Raw genomic sequence first — 19,785 nt, forward strand, 5'->3', positions numbered from 1 at the left:
AAGTCAGTGAACTAAGTAGTAGACAGACCCAGCTGCTATCACTATGGGAGAGCCATTCCCTTATTAAGTAAACTGGAACTGGCAATTTTTTTCAATGGTAAACGGCTTAAGGGAACTATCTTAAAATGTTCCACCATCTTTGCCAAAATGTAATGCCAGAGTTCCACTTGCAATTATGGGCGCGTTTGAGTGGGAAGGCGAATGCAACTGAATGTAGACGAAAGTTGAGGACTGAGGTCGGGGGATTGTGTATCTGCGACAGCCGAAAGTCTGTCACTAATGTCGTCTTCCAACAGCAAGGCTCAGATCAACATGGCAGTGTTGCCATTGTTTAAAAAAGTTTTACTTTATAATGTTTATATAAACATGTCTCCAACCCCCATATCACACACTCACAAACTGAAATTATGTGTGTGTACATTGTACAATAAATCAGTGAGCGATAGCTTCAAATATCACATGAATATGTATATATCCACTGAATCGCAGTTCGGTCACATTCGCGTGGCTCAAACAAAAATACCATAATGATTGGTTGGCCATTGGGCCTCCCACAATGCAGGCGATGAAGTTAGTGAAGAGCAGCTGCAGAAACTTGCAGTCAAAACTTCATGACCTTTGATCACATTTTTGTAAAGTTCATGCAATCAGCATGTAGGCTCAACATACTTACAAAGACTTGACAAAAATGATCTGCTTGAGCGCGCCCTACAACTTGGAGGGTTGTTCAAGTAAATGTTCCCAGTCGGAACTCCGAACTTCAGATTACACTTGATAGCATGAACGCCTCCAAAAGTTGTGCAATCGAACTCTATGGATAGAATTAATGCTGCGCTCATCTGCTAGTCGGAACTAGAAAACTCAGAAATGTCAGACTTGCTAATTGGCTGAACGCGGCAGGTGCATAACCACAACCAGTAAGCAAGTTGAAAATTTGTAAGTTTCCTAGTCATGACTAGCACGTGAACGTGGCATTAGCCTGTCGTATGCTTCCCAGTCGAAACAGTTCACGCATATCTTATGTTGAAATTTTGTGATGTTTTTGTTCGTTTTGGTATTGAAGCACGTAATTTTTTCTTGAGACAAGTCGAAATTCTGTAACGAATGCACGTTCAAAACAACTGGGAGCTCGGATTCCTCAATTAAGTGTTAATTGTTATTCAAACGAGAGCCAATAGTTTCTATGCAATTTTTTTCACTTGATAAATACTGCACCACACATCTTGGTGAGATGTGAAATTTCGCGACTAAGACCTCAGCAAAAACGTCAAAATGCATTACAGACTTGTAGATTTTCCTTAGATGAATTCTGACTATCTTGAGGAAGTGTATACTGGCTATGTTGTTACGGTATCTCAGGGACAAACAGAAATATTGCAGCTTTTTAAAAAAAAATTTTTTTCAACAAAGGTCTTTTAATAAGGGAGTGTGTGAGGCACAGACGTTCGCCTCGCCTAGCCGAGTTCTGCTAGGAGCAAATCGAACCTAGTATGCGGGCACCTTTAGAATCCTGCATGACAGAGGGCCATCACAGCCATAGCCATGTATTTAGAGTCTATATCTAAATACACAGTGTATAAAACAATAGGAACACCTTCCTGATATTGAGTTGCACCTCCCCTTTTCGCTCAGAACAGCCTCAATTTGTCTGGGCACGGACTCTACCAGATGTCGAAAGCGTTCCACAGGGATGCTGGCCCATGTTGACACCAATGCTTCCCACAGTTGTGTCAAGTTGGCTGGATGTCCTGTGGGTGGTGGACCATTCTTGATACACACTGGAAACTATTGAGTATGAAAAACCCAGCAGCATTGCAGTTCTTGACACACTCAAACCAGTGCGCCTGGCACCAACTACTATACCACGTGCAAAGGCACAATCTTTTGTCTTGGCCATTCACCCTCTGTATGGCACACATACACAATCTGTGTCTCAAGGCTTAAAACTCCTTTAACCTGTCTCCTCCCTTCATCTATACTGATTGAAGTGGATTTAACAGGTGACATCAATAAGGGATCATAGCATTCACCAGGTCAGTCTATGTCATGTAAAGAGCAGGTGTTACTAATGTTTTGTACACTCAGTGTGTACTGTATGGCTCTGGTCAGAATTATATGACAATGACCTTCACAATCAGGAATGGAATCATTTCAGTAAAGAGCAGTCTACATAACTCTTTACTAACACAACGAAGACAGCGACTTTTACACCAAAAATGTTAACGTTCAAATATGGAGAATGATTTCAATGACAGGGGAGAACATTTGAATTTGAAATATATCTAAAAAATAAGATATTACATTTCATTAGAAAATAGCATTTGAGTAGGCCTAGGAAGAGGATATGTAAAATATCAAAGTGTGGAACAATTTGGTCCAGGAAACTTTTGGCTGTGTTTGCTGTAAACTATACCACTGGATCTTACATTTGCTGTGATAGCCTTGATATACACTACTGTTCAAAAGTTTGGGGTCACTTAGAAATATCCTTGTTTTTGAAAAGAAAAGCACATTTTTTTGTCCACTAAAATAACATCAATTTGATCAGAAATACAGTGTAGACATTGTTAATGTTGTAAATGACTATTGTAGCTGGAAACGGCTGATTTTTAATGGAATATCTACATAGGCATACAGAGACCCATTATCAGCAACCATCACTCCTGTGTTCCAATGGAATGTTGTGCTAGCTACATTAGCTACAGAGTAGCAAAGAAAAAGCCATTTCTCAGACTGGCCAATAAAACTAAAATATTAAGAAGGGCAAAAGAACACAGACACTGGACAGAGGAACTCTGCCTAGAAGGCCAGCATCCCGGAGTCGTCTCTTCAGGGTTGACGTTGAGACTGGTGTTTTGCTGGTACTATTTAATTAAGCTGCTAATTGAGGACTTGTGAGGTGCCTGTTTTTCAAACTAGACACTAATGTACTTGTCCTCTTGCTCAGTTGTGCACCGGGGCCTCCCACTCCTCTTTCTATTCTGGTTGGAGACAGTTTGCGCTGTTCTGTGAAGGGAGTAGTACACAGCGTTGAACGAGATCTTCAGTTTCTTGGCCATTTCTCGCATGGAATAGCCTTCATTTCTCAGAACAAGAATAGACTGATGACTTTCAGAAGAAAGGTCTTTGTTTATGTCCATTTTGAGCATGTAATCAAACCCACAAATGCTGATGCTCCAGATACTCAACTAGTCTAAAGAAGGCCAGTTTTATTGCTTCTTTATTCAGGACAACAGTTTTCAGCTGTGCTAACATAATTGCAAAAGGGTTTTCTAATGATCAATTAGACTTTTAAAATTATAAACTTGGATTAGCTAACACAACATGCCATTAGAACACAGGAGTGATGGTTTCTGATAATGGGCCTCTGTACACCTATGTAGATATTCCATAAAAAATCTGCCGTTTCCAGCTACAACAGTAATTTACAACAATTAACAATGTCTACACTGTAGATCAATTTGATGTTATTTTAATGGGCAAAAAATATATTTTCTTCCAAAAACAAGGACATTTCTAAGTGACCCCAAACATTTGAACGGTGGAGTATTTCAACACTTTTTTCGAGGTGATAATATCTGATAGTAAAACAATTCATGCCATGAATGAGAATAACCCCATTTATAATGCCCAAGTCATTTCTCATATCCACATTTTTTGTTTGTGTTGCCATGAAGTTTCTTTCAGACCGGATCTCACCTGAGATCCGCTCCTACCAACTGGAAGGATTCTTACCTTGATGAGTTTCACATGTGGGAACCAACTTCTCAAAATGCAACTGAAACTGTCCGCCATGGACCTCCCTAAGACAGAGGTACATGTAGAATCTGGGGTCCAACATGGCACCATCTTCTCTCTCACCAATAAGGTCATTGGGTGATGAGTATATGACATTGATAGCTCCCTGCATTCATCACTCAGTGCAAGCTTCACTTCAATAAGCAGCCTCAAGACTATTATATTGTGCTTCACATGACTCCATAATCTGTCTGGCTAACTAGATCATTGGCCAGGTCCTTGACATAGCATCCATGCAAATTCTTCTAAAGGAGTTAAACCTCCCTAACGCATCATCTGGGGTTTCCTCCATCTCCCCAGTGAGCTCTGTGGCCCCTCAGGATTGCACACTGCTGGCTGAAGCCACTGGTAAACTACAGATTCCTATCAGTGATGACGCCCTCTAGCCTTTCCACTGCTACAGGTGGGAGGAAGCAGATTACAGGACTTCCAGGGACTCCGGAGAGCACTGAGAGAGGGCAGAGGAAAGTAGAAGAAGCCTTTAAACATTACTAAGCACTCGGTTGTACTTGTACTCTGTATTTCATTTCTCAAATATTGTAGCAATTACATCCCGTCAATACAGAATGTTGAAAAAAAAAAAAAGTTGTGAATTACACGTTTTTTTTTCTACTTCGGTTTTTGTCTTTCTTTTTCAGGCTCACTAAGTTGCTAAAGGCAGAGGAAAAGAGGAATAATCTACATCATATTTTTTTATTTTAACATTTTATTGTCATTTTTAAAATTGTTTTGAACGTTGAAGAATGTTCAGTAAATTAATTGAAACCATAAGTAGGCCTACTGTAATTAGAGTATAAAACTTGCACGAACAATAGAAATGCAGGTTTTAAGCATGAAGTTGCACTATTTCAAAGCACAAATTTAACTCAAAGGACCTATTTATCTTTGACAAAATACAACACATTTCACAACATCAACTGAATAAAGAAAAACCTATCAAACAGATACATTCTTGAATATCTGAGTCCAAAAGGAGATTTTCTACACATTATTATTATCTTCATAATAGATTATAAACAACATTACATTTCCTGGTGTGCACGATCTGACACAGCATTCCTACATTTTATCATCACAGACATAACGAATAATGTTTTACAGAACTGTCCCACACGCTAAAAACTAGATTGTGATAGAGAGATAGAGAGAGAGATGGAGCGAAACAGAGGGAGAGAGAGAGGTGGTGTTTTCATAGTGTGCAATAGACATTGTTAATATAAATATACATGGCTCTGGCGAATAGAGATATAGGGAGTCAATTCAAATTGAGAGAGAAAAAGGCTGAGAGAGAGAGATGAATAGATCATTGCATGCAGTTTTCAGTCAGTTCTCACGTGCTAGTTCTAATTTATGGGGTCCTCAAAGGAGGAAGGACCATACTTTGCCGTCCCTTAAATGTAGAAGGACCATAGATGTTGGTCCATGTTACAAAAAAGGGTGAAGTGTAGGATAAAGTTGCCCCTAAACGCTGATCTTCAGTTAGTTTTGCAGGGGAAGCTGATCCTAGATCTGTACCTAGGGGAACTTTTTCCCCAGAGCACTTTCATGGTCATCATGGTCTATATATGAGCTGCTATTCCTGGCTCTCCCCAAGCTGGCTGTATATCTCCTGAAAAGTGGGCCTCTGTTTGGCATTTCTCCTCCAGCAACCCAGCATCAGGCTGCTATAGACCGCATCAGGGCAACAGGCAGGCCTCGGCAGGTACACCTGAGAAGAAACAACATTTTAGGAAATTACAGGAAAATACATTTTTACAAAATGACCAGATTTGGGATGTTTTGTCACACATATTTCATTCATAGAACAACACACAGTGAATGTCTGTCAACCGCAACAATGAGTAAACTGTAACATGCTGACCAGACCGGACACGTTGCGTGTGCGAGCATTGCAAAATAAATTTAGAAATCCATGTTATTCAATTATTGCACCCACACTGCTCGCGTGCACAAAGAGCATCTGCGAAGCCAAGGGCTAAAATAGAAGTCATTCCTATTTCTGACGCAGATCGCGCTGCAAGTCTTGCCTCTCCCATCTCCTTATTGGTTTATAGAAGCAGGTACCCACGTGCCATCTCCTCATTGGTTACATCCACGTGGGTGATTGAAAGACAAACTGTTTTGCCGGTTGTCGTGGTAATACTATGAAAGTGTAGATGCCAATCACCATATAAGTTCAAATATGAATAAGCCTGGAAGGAGGAGAGATGACTAGAAACGATTCAGTTGACTGTTTTATGTGTGGATTAATTGTCGGAGTAGAGGACCTTGTGCATTTCAGGTAAAATAACAACTCAATGTTTATATCCCAGGACAAATTCGCTAGCAACAGCAAGCTAGCTAAATAGGACAAATTAGCTATCAAGTGCAAGCTAACTAGATAAATTGCCATACATGTGTAATGCTTTTCGACCTGTCCTCAAATTATTGTCATTGGGTCAGAGTTTGTTTTGATATTTTAACCTGTGTGTCGTGTTCACGTTTGGTGTAGGGGGACAAAATAAATGTATGCACGATAGCACATTTAGCTGAGCAGCAACCTAAAATAATATTTAGTCATGTAGACTGACAAACCTGGTTCTATACCCGTTTTGTTGCATGTACACATATTGCTGCCATAGAACAGTGCTGATTGCATGCCGACATAGTAAACATGTGGTAGCCATACACCGGTACAAAAGGTACTATTTACAACCTAAAAGGGTTCTTAGCTGTCCCCATAGGAAACCAATTTTGGTTCCAGGTAGAACCCTTTTGGGTTCCATGTAAAACCCTTTCCACAGAGGGTTCTTACATGGAACCCAAAAGGGTTCTACCTGGAACCAAAAAGGGCTCTCCTAGGGGGACAGCCGAATAACCCTTTTGGAACTCTTTTTTCTAAGAGTGTAGTAAATACACTAGTGTGTAGTCACCTGCTTGCCCTGGTCCCTGAAGAACTCGCCGGTGTTCTCGATGACCTGCTCGTCGGAAAACTGCGAGTAGGGCTGCTCTTCACACAGGGTCAGAATCTCCCACAGAGTCACACCAAAAGCCCACACGTCGCTGGCCATGGTGAACTTACCCTGGGAAAGGCACACAGTCATTTGACTCATATCCAAACACAGGGAAACATGTTTGGTTGAAAACTACATGCGACAGAACATTACCAGCTAATATCAGCTCTCTCCAAAACTCCTCACCAATAGGATGCTCTCCCATGACATCCAGCGAATCGGAAGAACGGCCCGCCCCTGGATACGGTAGTAGTCACCGCGATACAGGTTCCGGCTCATGCCGAAGTCAGCGATCTTGATGGTGTAGTTCTTGCCCACCAGACAGTTGCGCGTGGCCAGGTCGCGGTGGACAAAGTTGAGAGAGGACAGGTACTTCATTCCAGAGGCTACCTGTGTAGCCATGCTCATCAGGTTGCTATAGCTAAGAGGATATGAGAGTATTGAAAAGTAATTGAACTCTGAACTTTAAAAAAATAAATAATGACAAAGAGAGGGCAAGAGTATGTAACATTTTTGCTCCTTTTAAAGTGTTGGCATGACAAACTTTTTAATACTGCGCTATTGCATCGGTTTCCGCATACTGTTATGAACTATATGGATGAAAAAATTGACTTCATAAATAAAAAGTAAGAAAATGAATTATTATTATGATTACAGTATCACCTTTCATAATAACCCTAATCGGGGATGTCATTATCTAGTACAATTATGCAGATGTAACGTACCTGACCGTGGCTTTGTCACTAGATTGTATCTCCTCCACTTCATCCAATTGATGGCTGGACAAGAACTGGTTAAGGTCTCCATTTTCCATGTACTCCGTGATCATGCAGAGGGGGTCGCTCTCCACACACACTGCCAGCAGGCTGACGATGTTAGGGTCCCTCAGCCGAGACATGATCCTGATCTCCTTCAGGAAGTCATTCCTGTAACACGAGGTGGTAACGGCTATGACGTATTCCAGTCACACTTTACATTAAGTTGCACAAATATACCATGCAGTTTCTCCTTCAATAAGCCATTCTTGTAACTAACACTGGACAATAACATACCCCTGCTAGTAAACCAATCAATCAAATGTATTTCTAAAGCTCTTTTTACATCAGCAGATGTCACAAAGTGCTGTACAGAAACCCAGCCTAAAACCCCAAACAGCAAGCAATGCAGATGTAGAAGCACGGTGGCTAGGAAAAACTCCCTAGAAATGCAGGAACCAAGGAAGAAACCTAGAGAGGAACCAGGCTCTGAGGGGTGGCCAGTCCTCTTCTGGCTGTGCCGGGTGGAGATTATAAGATTACATGACCATTAAAGTCAGATTGTTCTTCAAGGTGTTCAAACGTTCATAGATGCCTAGCAGGGTCAAATAATAATCACAGTGGTTGTAGAGGGTGCAACAGCTCAGTACCTCAGGAGTAAATGTCAGTTGGTTTTTCATAGCAGACCATTCAGAGGTCGAGACAGCAGGTGCGGTAGAGAGATAGAGTGCTAGTCACACTTTACATTGAGTTGCACAGATAGTTTCTCCTTCAGGAAGTCATTGGTGTGACATAAGATAACGGCTGTGACACCTGCCTGTCACACTTTACCTTGTCACACCATGTAGTTTCACTTTCAAAAAGGCATTCCTGTTACAACGGATGGTAACCGATGTGACACCTGGCAAAATAGGGAAATGCAGTGCTCTTTCCGTTTGTTGATTGGTCAACTTACCTATTCTTACTTGGTAGATTATTGTGAACACATTCTCTGTTACAACTGGCCAATGGCAAGACACCAAGAACACAAAGTGGAAGATGAGGCAAGAACAAGCATTGTAGTCATGCGGATCACAAAAGTAATTTTCCATACTGTAAATCATGTGGCTCTTGTACTTAGGACAGTACAGTTGTCATGGAAACAGTTCCAGATCCAGTGCTCTCACCTTGCATTCTTGTTGGCATCTTCCCTCAGTGTCTTCACAGCCACCAGAATAGGTGTGTCATCGCTGCCCTCTACCTCATTTGAACGGTCATTGACCTCTTCAGACAGATCCTTCTCCACAATGTCCTGCATGCCCTCGGCCTCACACAGGTGCACCTGTGGGAAGAAACAAAGGCATTTTACAATTGATGTTTCATCTGTCTAGCAAGAAAGCAAGAGTCATCTGACTTTTGTTTTTTAAAATTGCTTTCCTGCATGTTTGCACGCACGCGCGCATGCACACACACACACACACACACACACACACACACACACACACACACACACACACACACACACACACACACACACACACACACACACACACACACACACACACTCCCTTTATCGCCAGTTTCATTCCATACCTCTCCAAACTGTCCCTCTCCCAGTTTCTCCTTAAAGGTGAGCTTGTCCCTGGGGAACTCCCTCATGGCCGTGTCCTTCCCAGAGAGCAGACTCATGTTGACGGCCGTGATGGAGTAGGTGTTGCTGCCCGTAGTCCCCTCCTGCAGGCTCACAATGTCTGCCTCGGCATAGTGGGGAGCCCCGTCTGATCCACAGGCCTGGGGTGGTCTGGAGGAGGAGCTAGTCCCTGCTGTGAAGTACACAGAGCACAAGTTTCACACTTCAGTAAGATGTGACCTGATCAAGACAAATTGAAATGTTCTTGTGACCCTCCAAGTTAAGAACACTGATATTTCTAGCCACAGGCCTGTCTTATGTAATAAGCCACAACCCAAAAGTAACTAGGGATCACTATACCCACCATATGAGAAACACTGGCTTGAAAGGACATTTACACTCCAATATCAAAGTTTGTCATATTTTTTTCACACCTCAAAAGTTAGTCTAACTGTTAAACTTTGATTTTGGATTGTACTTTCCCTTGAATCAACTCACCCAGCTCCTCAGTGGACTGGGCGAACTCGGGCAGCTTGCGGATGAGGCGGGAGGGCTCCTGGTAGTCAGAGGAGCAGAGGGGGAAGATCCTCTCGTAGGTGGAGTTGGAGCCTTCCCCGCTGGACTGGGACGAGTGGTGGAAAGAGAAGGCCTGGGTTTGGATGGCCAGACGGGCCGACAGCTCGTCGTCTAGCATACGCCGCGAAGCCTGGAGGGAAGGGTAGTTACTGTTATAAGCTGTGCGTGTTGTAATGTTTGGTGGCACCAGAGAGAAAAGGTAGAGGGCGCTCTTGGGACAACGGAAGCAATCAATGGCAAAGATAAGAGGTGCATCTTCTAGCTTTTCTAACACTGTGGTTGGCACCAAGTCAAACATTGACAGATGTTGTAATCTTGTGTTTAAGTTTAGCTGAGAGGCCATGCAAATCAATGTTTGGGGATACATTACAGTTAATAAGAAACACTTGAGGTAAAAACAAAAATTTAAAAACTTGAATCAACAACTTTTGATCAGTGTCATTTGCAGTCTTAGTTTCTGACTTCCTTCTTAGCCCGACAGCAGTATTTATTTTATAACAAGACAGAGAAGTTTCCTCGTAGCTATTAGATCAACCCTAATGATTTCCGCTCTGAAAACACCTCAGAGAATAAAAATCTGTTACATACCTTCTCTAGCATCTTCTGCCAGACCTGGCGCCACAGAATGATGACTATGATGGCCAAAAGGATGACGATGATGGCCACCAGGCAGCCAATCAGGATCCGGGTGTTGCTTTCATCCACTTTGTGGATGGGGTCATCTCCTAATGTACCAGAAGGTATAAAATATTTAACAGAGAGCTTCGTTGCTTCCTCCTTCCTTGTTTGCTCAATTCCTTACCTCCCTGTCAAAGCGCATTGGAGCGAAGAATCCAAGATCCCTCACTGAAGGAGTTGAGGATACAAAGATTTGACAGCTTGAAACATTTTATGGCATTATAATATTTATAACAAGAAAGGGTGGTCATCAATACGTTTAGTGCTCACATCACATGTAAGCTTTTCATTTAAAAAAATAAAATAATTATAATGTCATCCTCAGTAAGTTGTATTTATCATTCATTAATGCTGTTGTAATTTCCCTCATATTTCACTGTAACTAACCTCTATTCATCATAATTAATGCAACAGCATTTTAAGAACAGGCAGCAGAGGGCACTATTGAATGCAAAAGGAGACAGGGTTGGCGAAGACAAAACAGGTAAGAACATAGCTGGAGCTAACCTGGAATAACATTTGTTGGGTGGCCACGTTTGCGGGGAGTCGGAGATGTGTTATAAACTGCTGTCCCTGCTGAAAGAGGGGGGGGAGGCGAGAGAGATAGAGAGGGAGAAAGAGGAGAAATGTCATCATCTATTTTGAAACAGAGTGGAACGGGGAGAGACACCACCTGAACTAAAACACAATATGTTTTTCGTTCCCTGTTACAAAAATGTTTAGTCACAGCAAGCCCAACTGAACACGACCCAGGCAACTCAAGTCTCACCTGACTGGAAGGCCACCTCGCTGATCATCATCCAGGCCTCGTTGAAGGCAAAGCGGCACTTGATGGCACTGGCCATGCGGTCCCCCAGGGGCACGGTGATGAACCGGGCGCTCTGGCTGACCTGGTCCACCGGGAGACGTAAGGACACTGGCTGGGACTCCCAGTCCAACTCGGACGTACGGAAGTAACACGAGGCCTGCCGAAACATTCTCACGCCGCGGCTGAACATGTTATTGCAATGCACCTACGGAGAGAGGAGGAGAACTATCAACTATAACACTCGAGTGTAGAGTGTACTGTGGTATACTGTCTGTCACTGCATGGTTTGAAGTACAAATTGGATGTCCAGGTGCTATTCAGCCAATGACGAAACAATTGGAGGCTAAAGTTGTTGGACATATGCCTAAATATTTAGCCACTCTTGAAGGACAAAATAGACCTCCACATATGCCTGAATACGGTATCTCTTGCACACCTACTGAGTGGACCAATGACACAAGTTTATGGTCGGTCTGAAATTACATCAACAAAACCAGAATTTCAACCCGTTTTGCCCAGTTTTTCCCGTTGGGAACATGGTAAAACCACATCCTTTCTCCACCTCCTTTTGTACAAGTTGACCTCTCACCTTCATCGAGGTGAAGTTGCGGACGCGGTCAAATTCAAAGGTCATCTCCACGTAGCCCTTAGGGAAGCTCTCATTGGTCCAACCCACATAATCGTATCCAGGCCACACGCCGTACACGTGACTGTGGAGGAAGTCATCAAGACCCCACGTCCCGTCAGTCAGCTGGCCCAGGCCTTCCTCCATACTGGGGGGAGAGAGGAGAAAGGACCGTTACTCCCATCCACTACGGTTGTGCCCTTGTGCATGGCACTTAATCCCTAACTCATACCGAGGGGAGAAAGGAAAAAAGGAGGTCTTTGTTGCTATCATGCCTGTGTTGAATCCACTTGTGTCTTGCACGTCATCATTTCACACTATCATACTGACCCGAACCGTATTGTGCTGGCTTGGATATTTTTCTTTCACATTGTTCTTTTCTGCACGGTTCCAAAAACTATGGTGGATACAAAACCAGGCTAGGGCAGGACAGCTTGGCTCCGCTTAGCTCAGTAGTGTGACAAGAGTTGTCCACAGAATCCTCACATGGGCCAAGAACGGCTCACAACTTTGTTAAATAGTACCTTCGGGTCAGAGTCACTTAGGATGTGGACCATTTAACGCTCCTTAACAGTTTTGTACTTAGAAAATGCCACTGTTGAAGTACAAATATACTAAAACAAACCCAACTGACTGTAGACCCATGGATCCATCGTAGACCGAGTCATTGAGGTGGACGTCCAGGCCTCTGTAGGTCATCTCCTGGCCGGCCGGAGCACTGTAGGACACCAGGCCATCTGCAATAACACACAGCCAGGGACAGGTCAAAGGAAAGGTCACAATCAATGACAGTGGCCGTTTTACATCCGCCTGGTCTAAATTTTGCTTTACATTCCAACTCTGGGAGCATCTAGGCTATTCTCTTTTATTTCAGTTTCATATACGGAAAGGATGTAGGATGGGATTAGATATAGGATGTAGGATAGAATGGGATTAGATATAGGATAGGATGGGATTAGATATAGGATATGGGATGTAGGATAGGATGGGATTAAATCTAGGCTGTAGGATAGGATGGGATTAGATATAGGATAGGATAGGATGAGATTAGATATAGGATGTACTGTAGTGTGTCTGACCTAGCCATTCACAGCCATAGAGCTCTACCCTCATGCACACGATCATGGAGTGGTCTGTGATTGGCATGAAGCGTACGAAGCGGGCAATGATTGGTGGCTCCAGGTCCTTCAGCACCACGTCATAGGCATTCATGTTCCCCTCGATCACCTGCAGACAGGAACAGGAAAGAGCATCATCATCCTCATCCAAAAACTGCAGTCACTAAACATCAAATGCCAACAATCACAGCCAGACAAGAATGGAAGTTATAGAAAAGTCACACCAATCACAAAGCCAATCAAAGCAAGATTGTGCAACCAATGGAGTAGTCCCAAAAGTGAAAACCCAGCCCAACAGTTGGGCCCCAACTGGCACTCCAGGCTGGCTCAATCAAACACTGTATCTACAGAGTATTTGAAAGAAAACTCATACTCTTTGAACCCAGCCCTGAGAGCAAAAGGACATTGAATCAACATTGGAAAAACATTGAAAGCAGATGTCAGAATGGATTCTGGTAGTATGGACACTACTTTGCATCTGCTCACCTGCCTGCCTTTCCTGTCGTGCCAGGCCACCCAGCGGCTGCCGTCACGGCTGTACTTGATGCGGTAGCGCTGGGCAAATTCATTGCCCATGCCGTCAGCGTGGCGACCCTGGGTGCCCACGAGCGTGATGAAGTGCAGCGAACGCAGGTCCACCTGGAGGAAATCCTTCGGGCCGCCTGCGTCCGTCTCTGCCATGATGTTAGGACACCATGCCCCGTCACCATCTCCATCGTCAAAGTCCAATCTGAGGAGGAGAGGGGGGAAGGAAGGGAGGAAGCAGTAGGAGTAGAAGGGAATAGCATATTAGAAGGGAGTATAATATTTAGTCAATTGAATAATAAAAATGCCTTCCTCCCTTATTTGAAGGAATCACTGATCTGACAAGGTTGGATTGGTGAAGGGCAATAAGGCAGGCAATCTTGCCTTCACTCAGACAGTACAGTCAGTATTCTGATTACCTGACGGAAAAGAGTTTAGAGTGTGTAGGCGTCTACAATATGGTGACAATGTGGATGGCATACCTGCCATATCTTGCTGCTGTAGACTCTGACCACTGACTAGAAGCAGATATATCCTCATCAAGAATCTGTCCTCCAGTCATACCCAGAGGATACCGACACACACCTAAAAGCAGATACAGTGTTATAGATACATGTTTTTCGGGTCAGGTGTTTTTTTCCTGACTATGTGGCCTGATCAGGGAAAAACTCCAGGACCTAGTTAAAAGCTATGGCAATGGCAAATGAAACAGATTCAACTCATGTCATCAACAAGTCACTGAGATGTTTGGTGTGTGCGTTTGTGTGTGTTTGTGTGTGTGTGTGTATCTATGCACGGGAACGTATTCCCGAAGTCCATGAGTGTGCCACACTGCACATGCATTTGGTAGGATCTGGCTTGAGTCAGAACTGAAGTGGACAGGGCACAACCCTCCCCCAGCTTCTTCCTTTAGGCCTGGGAGGCCCCACTGAAACAGAGGCATCACTATGTAGGTGCCAGTCCAAGCAAAAATAGTAGGGAGGGGCCCCTTCAGTTTTCCTCCTCTTTATTTTGCATCTCTTTTTCTATCTTTTGTACCAGAGCCAAAGTCACAGACAGTTTTAGACTTAGTGCTGTAACCATTGGAAACAAAACCCCTCCAAAAATGTAAAACTCTAATTGCTCAAGATATTATTACGGTGGTTTAAAACAACATTTATTATAGCAAGAAAGAGAAAAACCATGAGCTGTTAAAACAGCGATTGAGGTGCGTGTGTCTGTGTGTGCGTGGGTGTCTGTGTGTGCGTGCGTGTGTGTGTGAGAACAAATGGCTTCTTCGTCTACTGTGTCTACTCACAAATCAAATCAAATTTTATTTGTCACATGCGCATGAATACAACAGGTGTAGTAGACCTTACAGTGAAATGCTTATTTACAAACCCTTAACCAACAATGCCGTTTTAAGAAAATTAAGTGTTAAGTAAAAAAATAAAATGCCCAAAAATAAAAGTAACAAATAATTAAAGAGTAGCATTAAAAATAACAATAGTGAGGCTATATACAGGAGGTACCAGTACAGAGTCAATGTGCGGGGGGCACCGGTGAGTCGAGGTAATAGAGGTAGTATGTACATGTAGGTAGATGTAGTTAACTTATTGTGCATAACTGTTAACTCTGTCCTACTCTTACTGTACCTGCCTATTACCCTTCATTCTGGATCTGCTTACAACTCAAAGTAACACTGAAACATAGAAATAGACTTTGAGAGCTTGTGGACAAAATATGCTTCATACAGTGAAACTATTTCAAGTGGAAAAGTCCAGGAGAGGTAGGTTATGAATGAGTGCCTCTCCTGTCACCCTGCTCCTTAGCACTGACACAGATGTACACATACAGACACACACACACACACACACACACACACACACACACACACACACACACACACACACACACACACACACACACACACACACACACACACACACACACACACACACACACACACACACACGCACACACACCAGCAGCTCACTCCATACCTCCAGCAGCCTTTTTCTCCATCAGCCTCTTTTCTCCTGCCCCTGCAGCTTTTCAGACATTTCCTGAATGCCCCCAGCCTGTGAATGGTTTGCCTGTTCTCACATATTTGCTGTCTGACCAATCGACCAATGGCTAAACCCCACACGCGCACACTTACACACGCACACCTTGACGGTGACCTAACCAGCCCACCTAGCTATTACGGTGTGCTAGTATCTCCATCATGTCAACACCTTGACTTGACTACAATGCGGTAATATCCCCTTCAGTTAGACGTATGTACTGTATAAAGAAAGGCCTTCGAAAATGCAGAGACATGACATGAACATGTAACATCTTAAAATGAATAAACAAACACTTAACATCCTTTTCAGATATACTGAGTTAACCAAATCAAGCTGCACTGTCTTGGCCTCGGTTACACATCCACTGTAGTTGCTGGGACCATGCTGGAGAGGGCATCTAAGCCAGCACAGTGCCGCTCTGATAGTTTGAAAAGGCTATGAGTTGACTTCCATGTACAGTACCTGGGTTGACTTGGGTCCTTACAGCAGTGAGGAGGAATAGCAGGAGACAATGTCTTATCTGTAGAGCCTTCATCTCAGAGGCAGGAGCTGAACACCTGACAGAATGTTTCACAAGTTCAGTATAACAACAACAACAGCAACCACAATATGTATGTAATGATACGTACGTAGGGGTTGTACTTGTACCATCCGTTGGTCAATGCTTTCCTTCTCTCTAATCTCAACTTTTTTCTCTATATTAAATAGAAATGTTGGTAAATGAGCTTTTATTGTTGAAAGAAATTATGAAAGAGATTGGTGTTTTTTTTCACCATCTAATAAAGGCATGGAGGTGTTCAATGACAGAGATGTACTTGTTTAAAATATATCACTTGATGGTTTCATTTCAGAGACAAATGATCATGGTTTTTGCTAAATGCTATATATCCGCCTCATTCTAAGAGCAATAGGTAATACTGCTACGTTTTACAGTCAAATGTAACAAATAACTACATAAAGAACTGTACAAATGATACATTTGTGACATCAATATATATATATATATATATATATATATATATAATTTAATACAGTAATATGAGATCTGTATGTACAACATTTACATTTGACATTTTTGTAATGTAGCAGATGCTCTTATCCAGAGCAAATTACAATAAGTGCATTCATCTTAACGTGAGACAACCACATATAACATTCAAATATACAGGGTGCGAACATTCCATTCCAGCTAAACAATGGATATAGAATTTTTAAAAAAGATATATCCTACACGTCTGTGAATTAAAAATCTGAGACCAGTCATTTTTTTAAAACACACATGAAGGTGTGTTTAACCCACAAGCAATCACTTTTGATGAAAAATTGGTGGACATAGCATTTTGGAAATAAACTCTTTAATTTATGATTCATATATTTGACCAGTTTAATGTCCCCTGCCAAGAACTAAAATGTCCCTTCGGTATAATGATGAAGATTGACGATTTATCGATCAATCGCTAGATTGATTGATCCAATGCATCAGGGTAGGCTCAATTCCATATCAATCCAGTCAACTCAGGATGTGAATTGAAATTCAATTCAAGGAATGAAAACAGGCATCCATTCGCCATTAGGATGTTCAATTCACTCTTTATGGAGTTGAAATGGAATGGACCTCAACCAAACAACGCAGACAGTATACAAAGAAGACCCCCTAAACACGTTCTAAGATTATGCACCTATCTAAGCCATTGGTTCCAACCAGCGGCAGACATACACAGAGACCCCCTTGTACGGTCTACTCAGGTAATTGACTACCCCTCCATCCACAGTACATGCAGTATAAGTCCCCAATGCTTATTTATCTTTTAAAAAGCCTGTGAATGTCTCGGTGAAATATGTCTACTGCACAAATATGCTCTATATGGCTACCCTCCTGTACTTTCAGTAATTTATGTGGTGAGTTTACCCCAAAAAATGTGAGTGGGGGGGGGAAAGTACTGACTGTGTGGTTCTGTGTAGCCCTGGTGAGTTGGTGAATTCACATGGACACTAATCTGATGCCCACGGATCCTTGCTGTAAAGTGCTGCCTTTGTGCTTTTGTGTGGTCCTGTCCTGCGTTAGGCCTATTTCATCATGCTAAACTCGGACTGCTCTCTGCCTCAGTTGGGTGTGTGTATGTGTAGGGTCAGGAGTTTTCCTCTGGTCAGGTCAGAACACTCTGGGCCCTAGTTATAATAATGTGTGATTAGAAAAAGAACCTCAGCGTTTAGGTCATATCCACCATGGTTAATATACTAATAATGTTAATGTCCATGTGTCACTTACATGTCAATACTGACACTGGCAGGTCAGGTGACTAGTGTATTCAAATAAAGTATCAAAATGAACATAAACATTAAAATAAAGTCAATCATTAGAAGAGAATGGAATTCCACTTTTTCCTCAAGCAAATAAAATAACGATAAAATAGTGAACTATTATCTAAAGGAAAATAACTTATTTTTGTTAAACAACTTATTTATATTTACATGTCAATCAAGGTTGGGAGGTACCAGCTCAACTTTTCTCAGCTTTCAATTCCATTGATGACAAATATACCCATAGCTGTCACCGAAACGTGGCTACTAGCAGTGTCAAAATGCAATGCCAAATGACGTTTTATAAAAGTAAGAGTAATCGAGGAGAATAATGACCACACTTACTTTTCACTGCCTTCCCAAAATCCTTAGTAGTCCAGGGGAATATTATTCCATAATCGACTGGATAAAATTCCAAAGTCTATTACACTGTAATATACTTTCTTCCCGGGATAGACTTTCTGGGAAAGAAGGAGGAAAAGGGCTGATGTAAAAGCAAGCTCTCTCACTAGAGGAAAGAGAAATGGGGAAAAAAATGAAATAAAAATAACACACTCTGGGATTCTTTGGTGTGACGCCAAAAAGCCCCAGAATTCCACCTGATGCACATAAGGTTTCAATTATGGCCTGGAGAGCTGTAAGGGAGCTAGTTTAGAGCAGGCTTCTGTTGAGCAGCCAAGTGCTACTGAAGAAGGACCCGAGTTTACATTCATCCTGTGGAAACCTGTTCATTACTGTGGGTGTGATGGGGTTTTATAAGGCTTCTAAAAGTATCATGCAGAATGTAGGCCAAAACAGAAACATTGCAGGACATAGAAGTCAAATCATGTCTGACTGAACTTGGATGATCCTTTTCTGCTATTTATTGAAGTGTTATTGATCTTTTTTTCAACTGTATGAAAAAAGTAATGTCCACTCTTTGTTTATTGACAGCAGTGAGTGGATCTCACCAGTTTTTCAACAGTGGTTCTTTTGTGTCCAGCTCATACCAATTTAGCATGGATTGAGACACTGACCTGGAACTGCCTCACCTCAGTAATGGAGTTTACCATGAGAGGGCAGCAGGGACGGCTCCAGTCATAATTGACATAAGCGGTCGCTTAGGGCCCCTGACCGCTAGGTGACCCCCCAACCACAAAATAATTAAATTAAATTATATATATATATATATATATATATATATATATATATATATATATATATATATATATATATATATATATATATATATATATATATATATATATTAAATACACTGAGTGTACAAAACATTAAGAACACCTTCCTAATATTGAATTGCACCTAGGACTGTTGAGCTCATGTTGCACAACACTTCTATAGGCTAAGCAATATCATGAGAAAACAGAGTGATGGCTTCTATTAATCTTAGGGATAGCCCCCTTTTTTCAATTTTCGCCTAAATGACATACCCAAATAGAACTGCCTGTAGCTCAGGCCCTGAAGCAATGATGTGCATATTCATGGTACCATTTGAAAGGAAACATTTTGAAGTTTGTGGAAATGTGAATTGTAGGATAATATAATAGAATAGATTTGGCAGAAAAAAATACAAAGAAAAAACCAACCGGTCTTTTTCAACCACCATCTTTGAAATGCAAGAGAAAGGTCATAGTTGTAGCTCATCACTCTGGTTGTAATTCCGATAGTGTCCAAAACATGGCAGCAGCGTATGTGCAAAGTTTCAGAAAAATGAGTGGACAACAATACTTTTAGTGTGAAGTCCCCAGGTACATTTGGGCAAACCGTGAAGCAGACATTTGCATTCATATTCCATTTTTCTGCAAGAATATCGTCAAATCTGTATACTTTGACTTTGATTTAGCTTTCCAAGTATTAGCAGCCATATTATAAGTTCAACATTTACAAAACAACCAGTTTTCATAACTTCATAACTCTGAATATCCTTATGATTTTTTGTCCAAAATGAAAA

At 42.0% G+C, this 19,785-nt stretch overlaps 1 protein-coding gene across 4 annotated transcripts; it reads right to left on the minus strand.

The window, feature by feature from the left end:
* Positions 1–4,465: 4,465 nt before the first annotated feature.
* Positions 4,466–18,462, minus strand: LOC112260220 (discoidin domain-containing receptor 2). Of its 4 annotated transcripts, none has more exons than XM_024435155.2 (17): positions 18,180–18,450; positions 15,996–16,090; positions 13,968–14,070; positions 13,447–13,690; positions 12,922–13,069; positions 12,477–12,579; positions 11,807–11,990; positions 11,179–11,422; positions 10,917–10,985; positions 10,320–10,456; positions 9,654–9,861; positions 9,119–9,348; positions 8,713–8,867; positions 7,517–7,717; positions 6,978–7,212; positions 6,711–6,860; positions 4,466–5,506 (listed from the first exon to the last, which is right to left on the minus strand). In XM_024435155.2, the coding sequence occupies exons 2-17, from the start codon at positions 16,066–16,068 to the stop codon at positions 5,372–5,374; spliced, it is 2,619 nt and encodes an 872-aa protein (XP_024290923.2). In that variant the 5' UTR covers positions 16,069–16,090; positions 18,180–18,450; the 3' UTR covers positions 4,466–5,371. The 4 variants fall into 4 exon arrangements, with proteins under 4 accessions (XP_024290923.2, XP_042184504.1, XP_042184503.1 ...); XM_042328570.1 differs by having other exon boundaries at positions 10,917–10,982; positions 12,468–12,579; XM_042328569.1 differs by having other exon boundaries at positions 4,467–5,506; positions 12,468–12,579; positions 18,180–18,449.
* Between the last annotated feature and the right edge of the window lie 1,323 nt (positions 18,463–19,785).

Source organism: Oncorhynchus tshawytscha, linkage group LG10, assembly GCF_018296145.1.
Source record: "Oncorhynchus tshawytscha isolate Ot180627B linkage group LG10, Otsh_v2.0, whole genome shotgun sequence".
Lineage (NCBI taxonomy): Eukaryota > Metazoa > Chordata > Actinopteri > Salmoniformes > Salmonidae > Oncorhynchus > Oncorhynchus tshawytscha.